General features: G+C 40.6%; 1 protein-coding gene across 1 annotated transcript in view; it reads right to left on the bottom strand.

The window, feature by feature from the left end:
* The window catches only part of TTC29 (tetratricopeptide repeat domain 29), a 181134-nt gene that overhangs the window by 59332 nt on the left and 96381 nt on the right, over positions 1 to 25421 (bottom strand). Inside the window, exons 5-6 of the mRNA XM_075543526.1 lie at positions 18667 to 18879; positions 14516 to 14601 (exon numbers count right to left, since the gene is read on the bottom strand). Coding sequence (XP_075399641.1) covers positions 14516 to 14601; positions 18667 to 18879 — 299 coding nt within the window. The remainder of the gene's footprint in view (positions 1 to 14515; positions 14602 to 18666; positions 18880 to 25421) is intronic.

Genomic DNA, 25421 nt, shown 5'->3' with positions numbered 1-25421 from the left:
TATCAAAATCACAACCAGAACCCAAGAGTCTGATCCTCCAATCTGGTCTTATTTTCCATACCGATATCTTAATTGGAAGATGGTCGTGATTGCCTAGATAGAAGCTTTCCATTCTTATATCATCTGTTGCAATAAAAATTAAAAAAGTAATTTTTGCTTTGAAACCTTGTGACACATACTGATGTTTATTTACATAATCTTTTAACGGGGAAAATGTTTATTTTCTTAATATCTATGCTATTATAAACATAAAATACACATAATAAACACTCACTCTGCTGTAAGCTAATATAAGCTCATAGGGAAAATGAATACGTTTAATTAAATTTAGGAAAAATGTATAGTTAAATCATTGGCGGTATAATAATAAGGAACAATAAACCATTATCTCCTTACTATTCCACTGGAATTTCCATCAGCACGCTATATTAATAAATACCATCTTCATTTCACAAAGCAAGATGCTAAGAGATTTGCATGTGTTCCGATCAGTCAGTGGTGGCAGCAAGAATAGCAGTGTCCTTCCAGGAACCTAGCAAATCATACCTTCGCTTTTGAAAAATGTTCACCGACATTTATCAGACGATTACTCTGTGCCAGGAGCGAGTTCTGAGAGCATCTACCTATGAAGCCATTCACCCGCAGCCTTCCTATGAGTTAGGCATGTTTACAGTCCTCCTCGTTTGGCAGGTGAAGGAACTGAACGCAAGCACAAGAGCAGTAAGGTCACTCAGCCACGGCCCCAGCGTTAGAAGTAGCAGAGTTTACATCGAGAAAGACCACAATGAGCAATCCGATGGCTGATTCCAGAGGCCATTATCTGAGCCACTACATCATAGCAATAATGTTGGAGCTGGTAAGTGAAAGAACTGAATTGAGTAATATTCCTCCCTTCCCCCCTTATTTTATTTTGTCTGAACACATTTTTCTCTATCATTTTTTAACCTGAAAAATCTAGCAAACAATACTTTTCACGTGCTCCTCTTTGTGTTTACTAAGTGTTGCTAAGTCACCCACCGCCATCAGGGCTCCATGTAGGGTTTCCACGGCTGTACATCCTTATGGGAGCGGATGGCCTCACCTTGCTCCCAGAGTGGCTGGTGGGTTTGAACCTCCGATGTCTTGGTTAGCAGTCTGACGCTTACCTGGCAGAGCCACCAGGGCTCCCTAGGAGTTACGAGCAGATGGCAAATCTGCACCAGGAGCAAGAAGAGACTTGGAAGATCGGAATAATATGTTGAGAACACAGTTTTTGAAAAAGTGAATTCCATTATTTTCTTTCTGAGGCTGCACATACTCATAGTTGCATTGTCAGCAAACGTGCAGAGACACAGGGAAAGTTCCATTTAAGCAGTAAGTCATAACCAATGGAGCATCCATGGGCCCATTATCCATGCTAATGGAAGCGGAAGAGGGGGGTGGAATAAGAAATGAGAGATGGGAGTTTCCGACATTCCTTTCTATGGAGAAGTCAACCATCCCTTTAGTGGCCAGCCAAGTGATTAGCCAGGTTGCCACCAGGGTTCCCTATAAGAAACCTAAGAGGACATTAGTGTTTGCTTTTAAAAGATAACTTACACATTGCAGAAAAGGAGAGGGGAGGTCTAAATAACAGGCCTGCGGTCACAAATCTAGCAATTGCATAGACGAGACCAGAGTTCAGGCTCTTCCCTCTAATTCTGTTGCAACTGGTGGAATTGCCAGTGTGATGATTTTAATTTTAAACTCATCTGTTAAGCCTCTTCACAAGCCTCCCACATAAAAATTTAATAACATTGTCTCTCATCGTTTCTACTTAATGAACTACTTATTGGCATAAATAACATTTGTTATTCTTTGCCAGTAGAAAATATTATAGAAAAACACTTCAGGTGTAAAAAAAATTACTTCTGCTTCCAGACTAATGCTGAATCCTTAATGATTTTGTAGAAGATGGTGAATGGGCATGAGTGGACATAGGAAGTAGAAGTGGCAAGTGGCATTAGGCTTTCGTCACTCAGAGACTGCTAAAATACATGACTCATTGAGACTCATAGGACAGAACAGAACTGCTCCATAGAGTTTCTAAGGGTGTGGTGTTTATGAAAGGAGACAACTATACCTTTCTCCTTTGGAATGGCTAGTGGTTAGGAATCATGAAACTTTTGGTTAGCGATCAGTCTTTAGCCACTGCATAACCAGGGCTCAAATTAAGTGTTGAATATGCGTGCTGGTTACATAATGTTGTGTCAACTTGAAGTGTAGGAATGGAGTTTAGCCTGTCAATCAGGTGTCAGCCTGATAGTACCTGCCTGTGGGCATGACCTCCTCATAAGGAGGGGTCTTGGACCCTCCCCCTCTTTCTGTTTCACTTTCCTGCTGGACAGCCACTGGAGACCTATTGGAGCCCTGCAGGAGCCCTGGAGATGTGTCCACCACCATTGGATCCACAAGACTTTTCACTGACCAGCCTGTGATCTTCCTGCATTTTGCATCATAGCTGATGGCTACGTTAGTCTGCAGAGGGATCTGTGGATTAGTGTTTGGTTCCTCGTCTAGTATCAGACTTACGGGCGTGATTTGGGTTGGGTTGGGATGTTTTCTTGATATCCAATTACCCCTTGATATAAAGCTCTTTCTCACACATATATGAGTGTCAATGAATTTGTTTCTCTAGCCAATCCAGCCTAACACCACATGTCTATTTCCCCTACTGGACCATGAAGCTTTACAGTATAGTAATGCATTACTTAAACATAATGAAATTGCCTACAGCTATTATTTCACAACGTACACAGAATTGAAGTTTAAATAAATAATAACAGCTTGTTACAAACATACTTGGTGTCGTGTGTATTACATGTGTTTGCCCAAAGTACTTAGGGATACCAAAAGTTAAAGTTTTGTAAGGTGCCCTTCAGTTAGCCCTGATCCATAATGACCACATGTACCATAGGATGAAACCATGGCCGATCCTGTGCCATCCTCGTCACCATGTCTGTTTGAACCCTCGCAGCACTGCAGCTGTTGCAGTGACTGTATGAATCCGTCTCAATTGCAGGCATTCCCCTTTGTGTGCTGACACTCTGCTCTACCCAACACGGTCTCCAGAGATTGACCCTACTGGTCCATAATATATGAAATGAATTCTTGCCATCCTTGCTTCTAGGGAGCATTGTGGCGATATTTATATTTCAAGATATATTTACTCATTCTTCCGGCATATTCCAATATATTCATCAATCTTCCCCAACACCCCAATTCAAATGTATTCATTCCTCTTTGGTCCTCTACATTCATTGTCCAATTAAACACGGTCAATACCAGTCCGTTTCAGCTCACTAAATCTCTAGTATGTCGATCTTCATGCACTCTATTTCATTTTTGATGACTTCAATTTTCTTAGATTCCTATTTTGTACATTCCATGTTCTGATTATCACTGGATATTTACAGCTGTCTCCTCAGCAAATTAAGGTCCTGTTAGCTTCATGCCATCCACTCCATTAAGGTTTACTCTACTTTGAGGTGGTACATACTCAGTCATATTTGGGGTATGTGCCAGCCTGAGAGGCTCATTTTGTGGCCTTATAGAAGACACTGTTCACAGCTATTGTTATCAGAAATCACGGAGTAGGGTCTATTTCCATTCTGTCTTAGTCTGGAAGCTCTACTGAAACCTGCCCATCATGAGTGACCCTGCTGGTGTTTGAAGTACTGATGACATAGATTCCAACATCACAGCATCATGCCCGCCCCACCTTACAGCAAACTGACGGATGACTGGTGCATCAGAAGCTATAGGACTATATTTTTGTCTTATAGTTTATGTTTATCTTTCCATCTTTAAATGTTCTTTATCACTTCTTACGCATTTCCCCAGTAATTTTCTGTAAGTATTTGCGTGGGAAAGAACAGTAGATATGATTCCCTGCTATGGCTGATCCTATGGCGACGGCATGAGTTTATGAAAAACAATTCTGAATTCCTTCTGAAGAAAGCTGTTTCACACATCATATCATCTGCTCTTCGTTATTTTGCAAGTAAAGTCATTTTCGGGATTGGCTGGCCTCTTCATTGCCTTTTTCAACTGTGCATCACCTTCCTATCCCTGGCCATAGTTATTATGACTTAAAAAGGAAAAGGGGCGTTGGTAGGGCAATCATGAGGAATACCTAGAAATGCACTTTATCTATACTCTCCACTTTATTACCTGCAAACTAAACTTTTTACATGTTTTAGTAAAAGAGGCTATTTAGTTAAAACAGTTTTTAACTAAAAACAAACCTACTGTCATCCAGTAGATTCCGACTCATAGTGATCCTATAGGGCAGACTAGAATGGATCCTTTGGCTTTCAATCTTTACAGTAGCAAACAAGCTTATCTTTTTGCCTAAGAAGCAGCTGGTGGGTTCCAACTATCGACCTTGCAGTTAGCAACTCAATGTTTAGCCTACTATGTGCTACCAGGACTCCTTTTGCAAGTATATAGATTGAATATTAGGTATGTATTATGAATGCTAATATTTCAAACTCCAGTGTGTGGTATTTCAATGGAGAATTATTCTGAGCAAGCTCTAAAATCAATGGAGTTTTAACCGAGATGAAGTCTTTGCTTCCATTGCAGATTCATTTGAGAATATTTTGGATGGCTACATTTTACAATGTTGAAATAGATTTTCTTTTCTGAATTTACTGCTTTGTGTCTTAGAGGAATTTGGCTAAACTTAAACTGATGAAGTACAACTCACACCCGTATTCCTATTGAACACAGTGAATCCTGTAAGCATAGCTGGGTTCTTCCAGGTGTGGTGACTCTTCCTTGGTGGCTACTAGATCACCGTGGGCTCACAGCTGTGTCATTGCCTCTAGGTCTGTCGTACAATTAGTCTTGTGATGAACTATGCAGGTTGTTTTATTGCTCCAGAGAACATTTTCATATGCTACGCCTTGAACTTTAAGGGGTATACCCACATTATGTTCCATATGTCATTACTCTGTGTGGATGATTAGAGTAGTTAATTTTCAGATTCTCAAAGTTCATCTCTGTAGTATGAACCAAACAAAAGAGGCCCCTCTCTTCATTTTCTCCCACATTATATACCAGAAAATGTTGCACTGTTTCTTAAAATGTGTATGGCTGACTACAAATTTCAGCAGTGATCTACTGTAGCAACACTTTTTAAAAAATGAGCATGTAAATTAATTATAAAGTTTTGTCTTAAGTAGTGTTCCAGAGCTCAAGTACATAAAAAAAAAAAAAACACTGGCTTCACAGTTAGAAAATACACACTTGACATCACTACCAAGTGAAAGCTTATAGTAACTGAAGCCATGGACTCGCTTTCCTGACAGAAAACCTCTCCACATCTCCATAAATGTCTATGAATTACAATATCCTGTTTAAAAAAGATTTCCATTTTCTCTGAGCTTTCTGGTTTTTCTTGAGCGCCCTTGCCATTTATATGACAAACACTAGACTTTGTATGACAAATATTCTACCTCATTTTTCACTTAAACAGAAGAAAATGTACACAGGGTTTTCTAAAATATGATGCTATAGGGAAGGGAAAGCATAATTAGAGAAGGCTTATAAAATTAGGCAGCAAAAAGGGCTTAAAGAAGGTTAATTTCACCAGTAGTGAGGGAATTAAAACAAAACATTCAATTTATGAAGATTATATCTTGCAATATTTGCTTTAGAAATTTAAATGAAATGATCACTGGAAAGTGATGATTTTATATTTATAATGGTCATGACTTCAAATACAAAGGCAATGCTAGCAAAACTATGAGTAAAATATTTTGCTTTCGCATGATCTCCACATTAAAACAATATTTTATGAGAACTTAAAATACTATTATTCAAGTAATGTTGGCTGCTCTGAAAGTATCAGGAATCAGGTATGAATTACATTTATGATATACCATAAAAGCATTGCTTAATAATTTTGAGTAATTTCTTTGCAATTTGGAAATAAATCCCTTTTTTAAAAAAATTAGGAAGTATGTGTATTTTCTTTTTAAAGAGGTTTTTTTTGTGTTAATGATCACTTTTTTGTTGCTTGTTGGATAATGGATCTTTTAAAAAACCATTGCCCTACTCAGAAAACTGTGTTGAGTGAAAGGCAAGCAAGTCTTGCTTGTGTTCTGGTGGGAGCGTGTGTGTGTGTGTGTGGGGGGGCGGGGATGATGTTTAATAGAAAGAGGCTTGAGTGGGAACAATTGGGGGAACGCGATCTATAACAGCTGCTCTTTTCAGATGCCCCAAGAAGAGGACTGCCTGAGGTGGGCCAGGGGACTAAAGGATAAATCGGATGAAAACTCGGATGTAAAGCCTGAAAATGACTGCCGAGACCCCTGCGCTTACACCTGAATCATCTCCAGCTGAGTGGCGAGACCTCTTTAGCATGCTTCAGAAGCTAGTGATGAACTACACACGGCCAGAGGCAAACTGGCTGCAAGCAGGATTGTCTGCATGTTATGCATAATGATAACCAGCGGTCTTCTGGGGCAGAGGCCACGACTCCATCTCTGCCAGCATCCGAGCTCCCCTCCGATGCGGAGCCCATTAAGCCAAGAACAGAAGGGTAAATTTTAAGTCAGGATTTCTCATCGGAAAGTAAAGGCGACTTCCATTTAAGGGGGTGTGAATAGCGCTGATCTTTAAGTAGGTGGCTCAAATCCCTGTGTGCTTATGTAAACAAGTACTGTCTGTTTTACAGAAAGGAGAAATTATTAAGAAATCAGTAATGAAATCTCAGAAATCTTTTCCATAAAATGAGGCTGTCCCGCGTTCATTATAAAAATGTGTCAATACCAGAGTACATTTGAGCATAATAAAACTTACATTTGATAAATTTAGTAAGTGGAAGTTAAGCAAATTATGACTATGAAGAAGACACGTAGACCAGACAATAATGTGACCCACTGTAGTATCATTGCTATCCCTATCTGGTGCTAATTGTGTCGTTGCTTGTAGCGATGAAAGCCCTTGAGCATTGAAAACTGTTTACAGTTGAGGGATTAAACATGCAATCACTAAATCTGAAATTTACAAAGACAGTGAGGATGGCGATGTCATTTTGACATTACAAACACAGTGGACGCCCGGAGATTGCGTGACTAAGCGGAGGTCGCACAGCTAAGTAAGTAGTCAACAGGACCAAAGTTCATGCTGTCTAGCTCCTAGTCTCCTGCTTGTTCTGCACCACAGTGACCTCCAAGATCAAGACTGCGCACCAACACCCAACTTGCATTTCACACATTTGACCATTGGATGCTGTGGATCATTTGCATCATATTACATAAAGATGCTCATTATCATTTATGAACCTAAATCAACTTCAAACATTTTTGATTATGCAGAATATTTGAACTATACAGATACCATTTTCTGTTTGTTTACTGGTGGTTTGGGAATGCTCCAGGTCTGGAGAGGAAAAAGAGAAACTGCATTTTGTAGATATACGACCATCTCTAACAATCTGGAATTGGTGACCTGTATATCTATATGTATACACACATGGGGATATTATATGTATGGTTATACATGTGTTAGTACCTGCACTATAAACATTGCACTCGTTTTCTTACCTCATTCTCACAGAGCTTTGCTGAGTTAGAAAGTAGCATTCCTATGATGCACATGAAGAAGCTGGTTCTAAGCTACTTGTTTAATGCTTCAGGATGAGGATGTGGCAAAGCTGAAGTTTAATACCAATGAACTTGATTTTAAAACCTACAGTTCCCCAAACCATGGTCATCTTTCTCTGGAGTTAATGAACATAATCTCTAAAAAAGCACATCAGGAGCATGTTATATGAAACATGCTAGTTAGTGTCTATCTATTACCTTCACTTCACACTCAACCCAATGCTTGCTAGGAAATGTAAGTCTGTGTCCATCATTTCAGGAAGTTCAAACAAAAGGTTATACTAGACTAAAACTCACCCACTGCCATTGAGTTAATTCCAACTAACAGTAACTCTATAGGACAGTACACAGCTGTCCCTGTGCGTTTCTGAGACTGTAACTCTTTACTGGAGTACACAGCCCCCTCTGTCTCCCTCAGAGCAGATGATGGTTTTGAACAGCTGGCCGTATGGTTAGCAGCCCAAGGGATAACCACTCCATCACCAGGGCTTCTGCCCATAGTCAATTTAAAGTGAGCCAAAAGTTGATGGGGAAGAGTGAAAAGGCAGATATAAAGTTTGCACAGACAAACTGAGTCAAACCACTTATGTTAGTACGTGTGGCCCATTAGAAAGGTTTATCATAGCACCACGTACGACAGAGATAAGAGAGTGTCTAGAGTTGGGTACTTTAAACCATTTTAAAGAGCCTCGGGTCTCAGATCACCCTTTTGGTCCCTCCTTCCTCTTAGCTTCACTAGTTCCATTTCTCCCACCTCCCTTTTATTAGCTCTTGTTCCATTTGTTCCTCTCTTTTTTGGAGCATGTAGTTTTGAGAGTCTTCTGTCACATATGGAAGAAAATAACTACGTAAGAGTGTTTGCTTCTTATTTTTTCCCCCCGTCTACTAATTCTCAACTGGCTTCCCGGCCATTTCATTCTTTCTCACGGAAAGCAAGGCCCACACCAACTGGGTTTTCTTATGCAGATCAGGTTTATTACACACATTGGTGTGGGAGTAAAGACAGTAGAAGCCCAAGATAAGGGCTCTAAAGACTTTCCACTCTACAGAGCCAAGATTTACTTACACGAGGGCAACAACAGATGTGGAAAGAGAAGGGGAAGAGACAGGAGTTCTAAAACTGCAGGAACTTGCTGCACAGGAAGGAAATACTGGGCTAGGGAACAGCATTCAGCTGCAAGTTTACTTTAAAACAAAAATATTCCCCGAAGTGTTCTTGAAATCACATAGTAGCTTAGGTTACCTAGTAAAGAAAGTCTGCCTGGAACACGGGGCTCTGTGAAGACTGTCAATATGGGATCAGACTGACAGCTGCATCTCCTAAGATGAGCTAGGAACGGAAGGGGCACTGAGTTTGATAATAGACATGGGACAACTTGAAAAGGAGACAGGATGAGAATCATTGCACATCTCAAAAATATAATCTATCCCACTGATTTGGACATATGGAAATTTTAATTAATCACGCTGGGTCAATATTCTTAACAACAAAAATAGAATAAGTGATAATACACACACACACAAACACACCCCCCTAGTTAAAAAGTACTGCTATTGGCATTTCAGTTCATACACGCATGGGCTAATTCCACATTAAAGGTGTTTCAACACACTTCCAGTTGTGGACAAATTCTCCCAGTAATCCATTTGTCTCCTAAGAGTGTCTTCATATGTCTCTTCATAAAGTGTTGCTCAAAAAGCTGATCAATCATCAGTCTTTTACATAAAATGGAAGCCAATGAAGATGGTTCAGTGGAATGAATCATAATTGGAGATGACTCTTGAATTTGCCAAGATGATCCAGTGAACAAGGTCCAATCCAAACAGTGGCTTCTGAGGCCAGGTAAGTTCAAAGCAGAGATCTCAGCCCTGAAGATGGTGGGGAGCATTTTTTTTTTTAATTCCCAAGGCATAACCTGAGTCCCTCATGGATGCCAAACTCCCATGTTAATTTGGTGCACACTGAGCAGCACAGGTTCTTCAGGAAGGGTTAGAAAGATGACAACACTGCTTTCAGAAGTGTATGCACATAAACGGTGACTGTGTCGGCAAACAATAGCTTGACATCGTGTCATTTTTATTTAATAGGTTTCTGTTATCTGGCAGCAACACTTTTTGAAATATTTGCCCGTGTGCGCATGTGTGTGCATGTTGTTGTTTTTAGGTGCCATTCTGTTTCCACTCCTAGCGACTTCGTGCACAACTGAACAGAGCGCTGCCTGGACCTCTCCCATCCTCACGCTGCTGCAGTCACTGTCTTAATCCGTCCCAAAGAGGGTCGTTCTTTCTTTCTGCTGACACGCCACTTTACCAAGCACGATAGGCTTTTCCAAGGACTGGTTTCTCCGGATGCCAAGTCCAAAAGCATTCTGACTATAGTTCTTTCGAGACAGATGTGCTTGTTCTTCTTGCAATCCACCGTATTTTCGTCACTAGCACCATGGTTCAAATGCACCCATTCTTCTTTGCTTGTCCTTATTCATGATCAGACTTTCACGTGCATGTGGGGCAACTGAGAATATCATGGTGTGTGTCAGGTGTACCTTTATCTTCAAAGTGACATCTCTATTTTCCAACACTTTGAAGATGCACTGGCAACAGAATCACTCTACGCAAGATGTCATTTGTTTCCTTGCTGTTTCCATGAGCATTGATTGTGGCTCCATGGAAGATGAAATGCTTGACAAACTCAAACTTTTCTCCATTTACCATGAGGTTGTCTGTTGGTTCCGTTGTGAGGAGTTTGGTTTTCTCTAGATTGTTGCAATTACTGAAGTCCGTAGTCTTTCAGCTTCATCAGCAAGCACTTCAAGTCCTCCTCACTTGAAGTGAGCAAGGTTGTGCCATTTGCAGACCACAGATCATTAATAAGGCTTCCTACAATCCTGCTGCTACCCACTTCTTCAAATAGTCCAGATTCTCAAATTATCTGCTCAGTGTACAGATTGTGAATAAGTATGGAGATAGCCTATATCTCAGACGCACACCTTTCCTGATTTTAAACCATGCAGTTTTCTCTGGTTCTGTTTTAACAATGGAAGATCATCCAACAAGAAATTCAAGCCAGATTCAGAAGGAGTCATAAAACAAAGGATCTCATTGCTGACACCAGTTGGACCTTGGCAGGGAATACCAGAAAGCTCTTTAATTGTGCTTTATTGACTATGCAAAGGCATTCAGCGGTGTGGACCGTAACCGCCTGTGGATAACATTGAGAAGAATGAGAATTCTATGCTCATGATGACCCCGTACATAGATGAACAGGCAGCCAGTTGAACAGACCACAGGAATACTACTATGGTTTGCCATCAGAAATGGAGTCCATCAGGGTTATATTCTTTCAAATACTTCTTTAACCGGCATGTGAAGCAAATAATCAGGGAGGCTTTGAGGATATATTATTGCTGAATAATAGGAAGCAAATAATTCGCTAAATATACTACATAAAATTGCTGTCACTAAAATTCTAAAATAGGACAAAGTATTTAAGAGGAAGAAAATACACACATTTTAAAAAGTAAGTTTATGATTGCAACTTGTGATTGTGGATGCTGGCTTAACCTAGAACAAAGAACTAAATGTGATTTTGAGAACTGAATAAGATACACTTATCTTATAAATACATAATTCACTCTACTGGAATATTGACAGGTCTAAATTGATGAAGGACAAAGGGAATTACTATATCTTTTCTCAGCATTTGACATAAGTAGGAAATGTCTTTCCCTTTAAATGTCAGGATTTCTGTGATTTCCTGGGTAGGTTTATTCAGAAAACTATAATTTCTTCACCATATTCCCTTTCCTTCTTAGTAGGTATATTAGTTGATTCCATTATTTGCTTTTAGTTTTTCTCTATTCTGTTATGCACGAGCCCTGGTGGGTATAGAGGTAATGAGTTAGGCTGTTAATGGCAAAGGGAGCAGTTCTAAACTACCAGGCGCTCTGTGAGAAAAAGATGGGAATTTCCTGTAGAAACGCAGAGGGGAAGTTATACCCTGTCCTATAGGGTCACTGTGGGTAGCCATTGACTCCATAGCAGTGGGTGTTTTGCTTTGGTTTATTCAATTATTCAGGCAATGACCTCCCATAGCACTGCTGTGAATTGGAATCATCTCAAGGGTAATGGGTTTGTTTTTGTTTTCTTTTTAGTAAAGATGAGGTCACCAAACTGTTATTCATATGTTTGTCAATGTATTCTTTTATTCTTTATGTTAATTAATAAATCATCACTAGAATGAATGGGAGAATATGTGAAGATATAGGCACACAATTATAAAAATCCCTCTTTTCTATTTATTATTAACAGATTGATCTATGTAGGGTTTCCTTTTTTTAAGTGTAAAAACCTTTAAAAACATAATGAGTGGAAGGACACGATGTGTGAGTAGAAGCTGAATTCACAGGGAAATACTGAAAATGCAATATAATCCGAATGACAAAATCAAGATACAAGTGGGAGGGTGACCTAACAGATAATTCATGACAATAATTAAGTTGGGTCGAATATAAGAAAGAATTGTAAAATCTATCGAGTGTGTGCTTTCTTGCCCTTCCTCTCATGTGATAAAGGTTTTGATCTCTGTGCACTGTTCACCTCTTCACAGGATCATGACAAGAACAACATATATGCTTTAAACACCTGGGATAGATTGCAAAGGGAAAAAGAAAGAATACAATTTGACTTTGTGATTAGGTAATCTAATCAACTAATCAACCAATTGGGGAATCAATCTAACTCATCAATCTCTCTCTTTCTCGATACAACTTCCCTCTAGACATACGTATAGATGCACCCTGGATGTTTCTACCCTAGAGCGCTCAGCCTAAGAAACCCCCAGTTTGTGGTGGGTTGTATGCATTATCACTTCGAGCCTCACACCTGTGGTGATAATCCTGTTTGGGTTATCTGTTATTCTAATGAGACAGGATTAAGGTGGGATGTATGTTGAGTCATTGTTTCCTTGCAGGTATGAGCTGCAGAAGGCAAAAACCACACCTCCATCAAAACCATTTTTTGTGAGCTTCCTTTCCTGACTATGCAGACTCGTTTGGACTTTTCACTCATACTCTAGATCCTGCATCTGGCTTGCTTCTGCCTGACTTCCAATTTGGCGCACCTGCGTAGCGGCCTATCACCTGACCTGACTCCACCAGCTTTCACAGTCTTGTGGATGAGCAAGATCCTTCACACAGTGGCGTGAATTTTGGATTGGGGACTTGGCAGAACTCACACGCACGTGAGCCATTTCCTTTACATTTTGGGAGTTCAGTGAGCTTTTCGGAACCCTGGGACAAAAGTGAATATAATGAGTGAAGGGTGGGGTCTAGCCTGTCAATTGGGTCACAGCCTGATGATGCCTCTGGGTGGGTATGGCCTTCTCATGAGGATTCTGGGAACTTCCTCACCTCCCTGGAGGCAGGCCACACTCTCTCTGCTCCACTTTCCTGCTGGAGAGACACTCAAAGAGCTGGAGGAACCAACACTGAGATAGTTCCACTAGCATTGGATCCACAAGACTTTTCACCCACCGGCCTGAGCTCTTCCTCCATTTGGCATCATTGCATGTGCTACGTGAGTCTGAAGAGGAATTTATGGACTAGTATTGGACATGTGAGATAATATTGGACTTATGGACTTGATCTGGACTGGGATGGAATGTTGTTTCAATATATAATAGCTCTTTGATATAAGCTCTCTCTTACACACAGACATGGTTGTCTGTGGATTTGTTTCTCTAGTCACCCCGTGGGTTAGTACACATGGAGATAATGTTTCTAATGGGAATACTTGCATAGAAGTATTCAAAGACAAATTGTAGGACATGAAACAAGAGTTTGCATCACATGACTGTTGGAAACATTTGGTTCTGTCAAATTACACGAAATCATCCATGCCTAGTTTGCTCTGCTTCCCTTGGTTTTACATGCCTCCTTTATCCAGCTTGGACCTTTTATCACGATTAACTCTCTAAGCCTTCTTAGGGACATTGCCTCCATCCTACAGTGTCGATAGAGTGAAAACTCCTACATCTACAGACTGCCTCCAACCCAGACTTTCTCTGCAATTCCACACCTATCTACTTAGTTTTTCACTTGGTCTCTTCTTTGGGTACTTGGAAACTATTCAAATTCAAAATATCCCAAGCGAACACCTGCCCTGCCACCCTCCTTCCTTCTCCCTCCCTCTCACCCCCGGCACAAGATCAATAAGGAAAACCAGAATGGCTGGATTTGAATTACGGTGCTGGTGAAGAAATTTGAGAATGGCTTGACCTGAGAGAAGAATGACCAAATCTGTCTTGGAAGAAATGCAGCCAGAATGCTTCTTAGGAGTGAGAGCGGTGAGAATCTATCTCGTGTGCTTTGGACATGTTATCAGGAAGGATCAGTCCCTGGAGAAAGCACATCAGGCTTGATAAAGCGGAGAGTCCAGGGAAAAGAGGAAATTCCCCAAGGAGCTAGATTGACACAGTGGCTGCAACAATGGGCTCAAACGCAGCAATTACAAGGATAGGGCAGGACCGGGTTATGTTTTCTTCTGTATACAGGGACTCAAAGAGGAGGAGCCAAGTTGATGGCATCTAGTGTCAACAATATATACTTTTGCTGTCACTTAAACCTACTTCCTCTTATCCTTGGTGATAGAGGAGGTCACATTACATTAAATTTCTTGTATCTTAAAGCATGTCATGCACACCGACTGTACACAATACACAATAAAACACATTTAAAAATGTTTCTAGCACATGGCTATTCTGCTTTTGTCTATGTAAATAAATAGGTACACTTACCTCTACCCCGTTCCATTTGTTAGTCTCAAAAAAAAAGACAAATTATAAAGTTACAAATGACAACAACCAAAAGTTTACTCCAACTTACTGTTAATGCTGTCTTGTGGTCCCCAGCAGCCCAGTATGCTAAGCCCAAATAATAGGAAGCTTCTCCTTCCATTTTTTTGTCATTTCCTAAAAGGAAGATATAGAGAAATTACTACAGCCTGAAGAAATTGGTTTAATCCAACAAATGGAATCCTTGCTTTGGGGGCTTTAGTACAACATTGGCTTTATCGTGGTGGCTGGGAAGTGAACCCACAATATCTCCCATGTCCGCCTGCTGTTGATGGAAGGCTTGCTTTTCAAGATAGTAGAACCTCATTGAAAAGCAGTGTATAGATTAGCAGTAATCTCTCATGCCTAATTGTACTGAGGGTGTAAAAAAGACAGTTGAAAATAAAATGTACCTGGATCTCAGATGTTAAAGTAATAGGTGGCAACTAATAATTATAAGGGATTTTCTCTGAGCAGACATAGCCCATTGTTGGCATCACTGGGAATCATATTTTTCTGTAATTACTCACCATGCAAAGCCCACAGTGATACAGCATAACCACTAGTGCACACATGGAACATCTGGGTGGGCATCAGCTCTTTAAGGGTCCATATACAAAGTCGCATACTCACATACATATGACTGAAGATCGGCTAAATCAGTAACAGGGCATATACTTAACAAATTAAAGAATTAATATTTTGACTCCAATTGATTTAAATGATACCAGTTCTAGTTTAGCTGAGGACAACTGACAGATTTTTTGGGGAGGTAATAAAATTCCATGCATATCTTGAATTCCAAATACATTTTCCTTTGTTAATGCTTGAATGCTCCTCATCTGTGTGTGTGCGTGTGTGTGTGTGTGTATAAAGAATTCACTAGTTCTAATTATCCAGAAATGTATTTTACTCTAGGAATTATCCAATTCCCTTTTCCAAAAGCACAGGCTGCTGAAGGTATAACATGCAGGTGAACGAGACATATATCCTACCATTGATAAATATATAATATATTTATGAGAGCCATGAAAGGTTTTCGTTATTTTTTTAAAAAAGAAACACTGTCTTTTTTCTACTTTTGGATGCTTCTGACTTCCAGCATCACCTCACTCCTGGGCCATGAGTTCACTGACAGAGCCACTCTGGTGTTTGATCTTGGGGAAGTAAGTAGCCTCGGTTTCTGAACTCTGCAATCCAGTGGTGATAGATTTCAGCCGGAGCTGGCAATCCTCTCTGCTCCACTCACTCACTCCACTCATTGAATTACCCCTGGTGCAGCGGCGACGTGCTTGGGAGACAGCAAGGAAACAGAACGGCAACGCCAGTGACAGCAATTTTCTTTTTCTGCTCTAGCTATTTCAGCAATTGCAGAGAATTATACCCTCAAGGTCTCGTTCAGCAGAGTCGGTTGTGTCAATGATCCTGTCTGGGCGCTTTTTAACTTTTACCATCCAACTGGGCTCTGGCTTTTTCTGATACCGGTTTGTGTGCACGAGGGCTAGGAGGACAGAGGGATGGGAAAGATGGGGTAGAGGAGAGGGGTTTCACAGAGAAGTTGTCCTTTAGCTAATGGCATGTTGATCCCGGGAAGTTTCTGTTGCTGAGTTAAACGGCCTATAAAGTCCCTTCATTTGAGGAGGGCAACGGACGGCTGAGAACACTCTCAGCTTAGAGAAAAAAAAAAAGAAGCGAAAAAGAAAAATCTACCCTGTTGATAGGAAGACAGGTTTTGAGGGAGAAAGGTTTTGCATTTGCGATGCATCTCAGTGGACTTGACGCCATCCAGCAATCACAGGATGGTTATGACGAGACAGATCATAACATGCCTGGTGGGAATATCAATGGGTGCAGCCTCTTAGGGAACCGGGCAGCTTCTCAAGAGTTTACGCAGACTTACCACTAATCAAGAAAACAAAACAAAAATCCAAACCCCAATATGGCAGCTGACTGTCATTCAGTCAATTCCTACTCAAAGTGATTCTCTAGGACCGAAGAGAACTGTCCCTGTGGGTTTCTGAGGCTTTAAATCTTTACAGGGGCAGACAGCCTCATCGTTCTCCCTGGGGACAACTGGCAGTTGGAACTTCCAACCTTGTGCTGGGCAGCTCAATGCATAGAGCACCATGCCAATGGCTCCTAGAGTTGCCATATAAGCCAGTAGTTCCCCTTCCAGCTACATACCCACAGTAAGTGAAAAGACACGTGCTCAAAGCACAACAATGTACACACATGCTTAGAGTAGTAGCGTTATTTATAATAGCTCAGTGGTGGAAACAACTAAAGTGTCCAATACACATATGGAAAAAAACAAAACATATGAGAAAACAATGAACTATTGCTTGGAATGAAGTACTGCCGCACGCTATGACAGAGACGCATACCGAAGGCATTCGACCGAGGGAAAGGAGCCAGTCTTCAAAGGTCACATGTTCCATTTAAGTGGACTGCCCCAAATGGACAAATCCACATAGACAGAAAGTTGATTAAGTAGATGCGGAGCGTGGAGTTAGGGAGGAATGGAGAATGACTGCTAATGGGGATGAAGAAAATGTTCTGGAATTAGTGCCAGTGATTGAACAATGTTATAATGTAGAGAAAATCATTTAGTTGTATACCTAAACGTGAGACTTACGAGATCATCTGTCGTTTAGCATTGCCGAAATGTCTGGCAAAAGAGCAGACCTGGAGTGAGTGTATAACATTAGAACTCATTGCCATAGAGTCGATTCGGACTCATTGTAACCCTACAGAACAATTTAACGAACATGAACCTAAAATGAAATGCCTTTTCCTGATTGGTACCTTATTTTACATAGAACTTCTGTGTAGTTAACCCTGTGACCAAAGTTCCTTGGAGAAAACAGTCTAAGAGCTAACTGTTGATATCAGTGTTTATCCCTTTGGATAAGATATGAAATTACCATCCATTTCAAAGCAGCTTATTTAATGCGATACATTTTTCAATAAGAGTGCTACCCTATGAGTAGTCCAACCGATTTTATTAAAAGAAGTAACAAGAAGAAAATATGTTTATGTCTACTCTTTTAGTAAGATAAAATCACACTAGTACATTAAGGGAAGCTTGATTTACTTTAAGTAACCCAATTTCATTTAGGTAATTAAATATTAAGTCAATCTATTAAATGTATCCATGAGCTAATGAACTGTGGTCCAAGAGCATAGCTTGTATCTCCTCTTCTCTGAAAAGGCAGCTCTATTAATATATTACTGTCTGATAATAAAATATCCTTCCATTTCAAACATGAGAAGTTTATAGAAGTATCCCCTACACATTTTCTTGATATTTTATACACACACCATGATATGACAGGGGAAGGGGAAGATGAGCTATCACAAAGTACCTTTGCTGTGATTCATGTACATATGAATCACCGGGGATCATCTTAACATGCTGATTCAGAAGGCTTGAGAGTCTGCTTTTCTCATAAGCCGACTGGTGATGTGTCATTACTGATCCCAAAATCACACGTTGAGAGGTAAGGGTCTAAAAGACGGGACAGTCCTACTTTCACAGTGTCCTCTTAGGAGCCCTGGTGATGCAGTGGTTAAGCACGTGGGCATCTTCTTTAGGGAGCTGCTTACTGAGAAGCTGGCAGTTGGAACCCACCAGCCACTCTGAGCGAAGAAGATGCAGCAGTCTGCTGCCATTGAGATTATAAATATTATCGCTATGGAAACTCTTTGGGGGTTTCTCTGTCTTTTTAGGGTCACCATGCGTCGGAGTTGACTCAACAGGGATGCGTTTTTGGTTTTTATCTTCCTGTTACTCCTAACTAAATATTTACTACCTGACAACAATGAATTTACCGACGCTGGAAGGTCTTTCAGATTGTATGAAAGAAACAAAACAGCTTAAAAAAAAAAAAAAGTACCCCTAAGCTCCCTCCCTTAACTTTCGTAAATGACCTTAAACTTCTCATTATGGATTCGCGGTTTTCCAACACTGCTCCCGGAAGATTGCAAGTTTGAAGATAAAGCTGTCAAGGATCTAATGGATTTCTTGTTGTCAGCATGAAGGCCCCTCTGTTTTACAGGGAAATTTGAAAGTATTATTGATGGCATTTGTCTTTGCGTTTCATAGGCAATAATCACCCAAACTCTTGATCTCTACTTGACTCCGGGGAGAGCCAGTGTCCGCCCAGTAAAGAAAGCAATGTGAGCGGGTGCTTTTTCACCTACCTTCTTTGGCTATTTCAGAAGCTTTTATTAGAATTTTGATGGCCTGTTTGTAGTCTCCATTTTCGAGCATTTTGTCTGCGAGTAATCTGTAAGTCCTCAGGAGGCTCTCACAGGCCAACAAGTTGAGAAAGCGGCCTGTCTCATCCTTCCATATCCGTCCTTGCGTCAGTTGATGGAATGCTTCATAATGCTCAGCAGCTTCAAGAAGCTGACCTGAGGAATAAAAGCCATTCATTAATATAAATGATAAGCCAAGACCATACTTTCGAAAATTTGTGTACATCATATGCTTTACTATTTAAGGGGGAAACTATATGGAATATGGTCAAGGGTCTCTGAGGCCGAGGAGGACTTTAACCAGGAAAAATGTTACCTCGAATTGACTCAGTGCTATCGGGTCGATGCTGACTCATCTTGATGTTATACAACAGGGTAAAACTGCTTCTGTGAATTTCTGAGACTGTAACTATGGGAATTGAAAGCCCTGTCTTTCTCCTGTGGAGTGGCTGGTGGTTTCGAATCACTGACCATGCAGTGAGCACCCTAATGAGTAATCACTATGTCACCAGGTCCCAGAATCAGCATTGGTTTTGGGGGGAGACTCGCTCAAGAGATGTATGGACAACAGGATTTTATATGTTTTGTCTCTGAAGGCTCAGATAGTGAAACTTGTTGACTAGCCCATAGGTTTGTGGCTCAAACCCACTCACAGGTGACCTTGGAAGGCAGATCTGGCCATTTGGTCCTGAAAGGTCCTGGCATAGAAAATCTTAAGGAACACACATCTATTCTGCACACATGGGGTAATGCTGAGTCCCAATGAAGTGAACTGCAACTGACAACAACAAATACATGCTGAGAGACAGTATGAAAGTCTAGCACAAATTATTAATAACAGTCATATTAACTAATGTCTATTTAGCATTACACACAGCAGACACCAAGTACCATGCTCGATTCTACTTGCACTTACCATTTAACCTTCAGGACAATTATCTGAGAAAGGGACTGTTATTGTTCCACTTTACAAAAGAGGAAGTTGAAGTTAGTGAGCGGAATAACAGTGGCCAAGGTGGAATGTTTGGTGACTTAGCATGTTTGACTTCTAACCAAAAGTTTGGCAGTTAGAATCGACCTAGAGGTACCTAAGAAAAATCTACTTTTATGTTCTTTGTTAAAAAAGGTCTGGCCATTTCCTGCTAAACCAATCATCTGTCAGTTTGGTAGACTACGGTAGCTTTCCTGTTGTTGGGAGGCAGGAAGCTTTTCCCCATGCAGTTATTATTTCACGGACCAGCAGGGTCATCCACAGTAGACACATTCCATTGGAGTTTCCAGTCACACAGACTTGGAGGAAAGACCTGGAAATCTGTTACTGAAAATAACTGGCCAGTGGCAACCTCATGGAATAGCAGTGGAACGCTGTCTGATTAATTCTAGAAGCTAAGCGTCTCAGGTTGCAAGGCACTGAAAATCCTAGAGAGGAGCTGCCTCCTCACAGCAGAGACAAGCTTAATGTTGAGTAAGACTTCACGATGATCATTTTCTGCTGAAAGATTACTCAAACTGGCGGTTCCAACATGGCGGAGCTGACGGTGGAGGTTCGCGGCTCCAGCGGGGCTTTCTACAAGATGGCGCATATCGACTGAGAAATGACTTTGATCAAGGTCTGCTTGTCTTTTAGCAGACCATACTTCGAAGAATACAAAAGTCGCATATGACCAGCTGAAAGAAGGAAGAAGTTCACACTGCACTGAAAGCGTTAGTTAAAAACGTACTCATTCCAGAGAAAAGTGACTCAATAGGGTGCTCAAATTACAGAATAATAGCATTAATATCACATGCAAATAAAATTTTGCTCAAGATCATCCAACAACGGTTGCCGTAGTACAGTGACAGGGAGCTAGCTGCCAGAGAGGTTCAGGCTGGTTTCAGAAGAGGATGTGGAACAAGGGATACTGCCGATGTCAGAAGGAGCTTGGCTCAAAGCAGAGGATTCCAGAAAGATGTTTACTTGTGTATTATAGACTGTGCAAATGCATTTGACTGTTGACCATAACAAACAATGGATACCCTTGAGGAAAATGGGAGTTCCAGAACATTTCATTGTGCTCATGTGGAACTTGTATATAGATGAGGCAATCGTGGGAACAGAACAAAGGTGTAAAATCAGGAAAGAGTGTAACCTCTTACTATACTTACTCTATCTGTATGTGGAGCAAATAATCAGAAAAGTTCTACATGAAGAAGAATGTGCTCTCAGGATCGGAGAGGCAGTCTTATTAATGACCTACAATATGCAGATGACAAAACCTGCTGGCTGAAAGTGAGAAGGACTTGAGGCATTTGCTGATGAAGGTCAAGGACTTCAGGCTTCAGTGTTGACTACAACTCAATGTTTAAGAAACCCCCAAACAAAATCCTCACAACTGGATAAATGAAGAAAAGATTGAAGTTGTCAAGGATTTCATTTTGCTTGGATCCACAGTCTATACTACTGCATTGGGTAAATCTGCACAAAACCTATCTTCTATGCACATGAAAGTTGGACATTGAATAAGGACGGCTGAAGAAGACTCGATGAATTTGAATTATGCTTCTGGAGACGAATATTGAAAATATGGACTGCCAAAAGAACAAATATGTATTGGAAGAAGTGCAAATAGAATTCTTAGGGGCAGGGGTGGTGAGACTTGTGTCATGCTGTTTTTTTTTTACACAGTTTTATTGGGACTTAATCCATATATCACAATTCAATAGTTAAAAAATCATATCAAGAAGAATTGTACAATCATTACCACAGTTAATTTCAGAACTTTTTCTTTTCTTTCCCCCCACGATTAAATTGCTTTTAAAATGCAAAAAAAAAAAAAAAGATTACTCAAACTGAGAAGAAACAGCTATAAGCATTCATTCATAATCAAAACAAGGCATGGACAAAATATGAATCAAGCAGAACTGGAAGTTGTCAAACATGAAAAGGAATGCATAGACATTCTAATTATAGGCAATTGTGCAGTGATAGGGGTTGGGCTGACCACTGAAATGAGACAATCACAGGGTTTATGTGCCAGGAATGGCAAACTCAAGAGGAATTGTGTCCCATTGTCACACAAAGAAACATTTAAAGATCTATCTTTGAGTGAAATGCTTTCTGTCATACTTTTTATATACCTAGAAGGAAGTCCAGTTTATACAACTACTATTCCAATGTTACTATGCAGAACAAGTCTAAGGCTGACTGAGGCATACACTGCAATGTCAAGTTTTAGCTTAAGAAAGTGAGTACAAGTCCGTGAGTCCAAAGTACAATTTTGAGTAGATCTTACCTGAAATTAGAGATTATATCAACAACAGATTTGAAACACTGACTACTGATGATGGAGAATCAGACGAGTCATGGGATCACAGCAAGAGTATCATGCATAAAGAAAGCAAAACGTCACTGAAAAGACATGGATGTAAAAAAAAAACCCTGAAAGTTGATCTTGAAGGTCAGTAAGTTAAAATGAAAGAAAGAAAAATGACATATGTAAAGCTGAACAGAAGATATCAAAGGGCATCTGAAGAAGAAAGAGTAAACATTTTATTGCCATGTGCAAAACTCTGGAGTTAGAAAATAAAAGGAAAAACATACTCAATATTTCTCAGGCTGAGTGAATGAAAGAACAGTTTTAAATTTTGAGTTGCAATATTGAAGATTCTATGGGGAAACTATTGCACAAATGCAGGAAGTGTCAAAAGATGGAAGAAATGCAGTCATGAATCAAAAGTAATTGATGCTCAACCATTTCCGGAGGCAGCATATGATCAAAAGCTGATGATATTGAAGGAAGAAGTGCAAACTACACTGAAGGCATTGGTGAAAAACGAGGCTAGGAATTGATAGAATATCAATTGAGATGTTTCACCAAATAAACTCAATGATAGAAGCCTGCATTTGTCTATATCAGAAAAATTGGAAGACAGCTACTTGCCTTGCCAATCAGGTTTGTGAGGGAGGGAAGGTGAAAAGAAGGGAGGGAGGGTGAAATGAGGAGCTGATAGCAAGGGCTAAAGTAGAAAGAAAATGTTTTGAGAATGATGATGGCAACATGTACAAATGTGCTTGACCCAATGATGGCTGTATGAATGGATTGTGATAAGACTTGTGTGAGTCCCAACAAAATGATTAAAAAGCCAAATAAACCAGTAACTGCAACACTGGGCTCAAACTGTCCTACAATATAATCTAAAATATACTACCAAGCCCAAACCACTAAATGAATCATAAGCCTTTTCATCTCTTAAAACAATGAACAAAATTATTTTCTGGAAGTATAGTTTGCAATTCCATGACGCAAACTGTATTTTACTCATGGATTGCCTTGCCTTGTGAAAATGCTTGCAATAACCTGCATTGAACACATTCCTTATTGTATTATGATTAGATCATGGAGTAATGGGGTAAGCACTAATTTGTTATCTTTAAATACACATGATTCTTCCTGCAAAAAAATAAAAATTAGTTGAATTAGATAATATTTTATGACTGATAGAATTACTCAATATAGATCATACTCTGAAAGACAGTCAGTTCCTGCTGAATAGATTCTTTTCACACTTATTGTGACAGTTTGATTTTATATGAACTTGGATCTGCATGAAACTGTAGGAGTAGACTCCAATTTATCAATGAGGTCACAAGCCTGATGATGTCCCTTCAGGGTATGATCTTTTTATGAGAGACACTGGGAATGTCTTGCTCTCTGACCCTTAGCCTTCCTCCTTATTGGGATTGTATGTGTCTGCCTCCAGAGAGGGCCCTTTGTGGATCACCCACCTAGGAGCTGCGAGCCCCTTGGCATGTTCCCACCAACCTTAGATCCATGGGACTCTGTACCCACTGACCTAGATCTCCCTGCTTCCTGATTCACCTTTCTGCACCATCAGTCAGCAGCTATGAGAATGTGACACTAGCACTGGACCCATGGACTTGAGTTGCATGGGGATAGAATACCTTCTTGATATAAAGTCCTTTTTGTATACAGATGGATTTTAGTGGTTTTGTTTCTCTAGACAACCCAACCCAATATACCTGGTGACACCATGTGATACAGGGGCAGAACCATGCTCTATATTGTTTTCAATGATTGCCATCTTTCAAAGGCAGATCACCAAAGCCTTTCTTCCAAGAGCCCGTTGAATGAGTTCACCTTGCCACCCTTTCAGTCTATAGATCAGTGATTAACCACTTGTGCCACCTAGGGAATCCAAAGGTCAGGCAACCACCAACTAGCCAAGCAACCAACCAACCAACCAACCAAACAAACAAACAAACAAATCCCCTCAAACTCATTGCCACAAAATCAGTTCGGACTCACAGTAATATCATGTTATAGAATAGAACTGCTCCATCGTTTTCTTAGCTGCAATCTTTATGAAAGCAGATCACCAGCCCTTTGTCCCATGGATCCACACGAGTAAGCTCGAATCACTACCATAGAGTGTAGGAAAACCAACTGCCATCAAGTCAATTCTTACTCATACTGACCGAGCAGGACAGGATAGAAGCCCTTCCTAGGGTTTCTGAGGCTGTGAATCCTTACAGAGGAGACAGCCTAATACTTCTCTCACTGAGAACAGCTGGTGGGTTCGAACTACTGACCTTGCAGTTAGCCACCTGACGTGTAACTCACTTTGCCATCAGAACTACTTAGTTGGTCAAATGCACTATTGTTGTTAGAGGTGCCATCAAGTCGATTCCGACCCATAGCGACCCTGTGCACTACAGGGTATAACACTGCAAGGTCCCGTAGTTCCTCACAACCATTCCCACACCCAAGCCCGCTGTTGTAGCCATTGTCCCAATCGATCTCGTTGAAAGCCTGCCTCTTTTTCACTGCCATTCCACTTTACCAAGCATGATGGCCTTCTCAAGGGACTGGTCTATCCTGATAATATATCCAAAGTATATAAGCCGAAGTCTTGCCATCATTAACTCTGAGAGCACTCTGGCTGTACTTCTTCCAAGATAGATAGGTTTGTCCTTTTATTTATTTTCTTTAAAAAATCATTTTATTGGAGGATCGTACAATGCTTATCACTATACATACATAGATCCATTGTGTCAAACGCATATGTACATTTGTTGCCATCATAATTCTCAAAACATTTGCCTTCTACTTGAGCCTTTAATATCAGCTGTTCATTTCCCCCTCCCTCCCCACTCCTCCCTACCTCATGAACCCTTCATAATTCATAAATTGTTATTATTTTATCATATATTACACTGTCTGACATCTCCCCCTGCCCTCTTCTCTGCTGTCCATCCCCCAGGGAGGAGGCTATACGTAGATTCTTGTAATCAGCTCCCCCTTTCTACCCCACATTCTCTCCACCCTCCAGGCATCGCCACTCTCACCACTGGTCCTGGAGGAGTCATCTGTCCTGAATTCCCTGTGTTTCCAGTTGCTATCTGTACCAATGTACATCCTCTGGTCTAGCCAGATTTGTAAGGTAGAATTGGGATCATGATAGTGGGCGGAGGGGAGGAAACATTTAAGAACTAGAGGAGTTATATGTTTCATCGTTGCTACCCTGCACCCTGACTGGTGTATCCCCTCCCCACAACCCTTCATTAAGGGGGCATCCGGTTGGTTGCCAATGGGCTTTGAGTCTCCACTCTGCACTCACCCATTACCAATGGGCTTTGAGTCTCCACTCTGCACTCACACATTTATAATGATATGATTTTTTGTTCCTTGATGCTTGAT

The sequence above is a fragment of the Tenrec ecaudatus genome, chromosome 3, assembly GCF_050624435.1.
Source record: "Tenrec ecaudatus isolate mTenEca1 chromosome 3, mTenEca1.hap1, whole genome shotgun sequence".
NCBI lineage: Eukaryota > Metazoa > Chordata > Mammalia > Afrosoricida > Tenrecidae > Tenrec > Tenrec ecaudatus.
The sequence above is the reverse complement of the archived record's forward strand: the minus strand, read 5'-3'. Positions and strand labels throughout refer to the sequence as shown.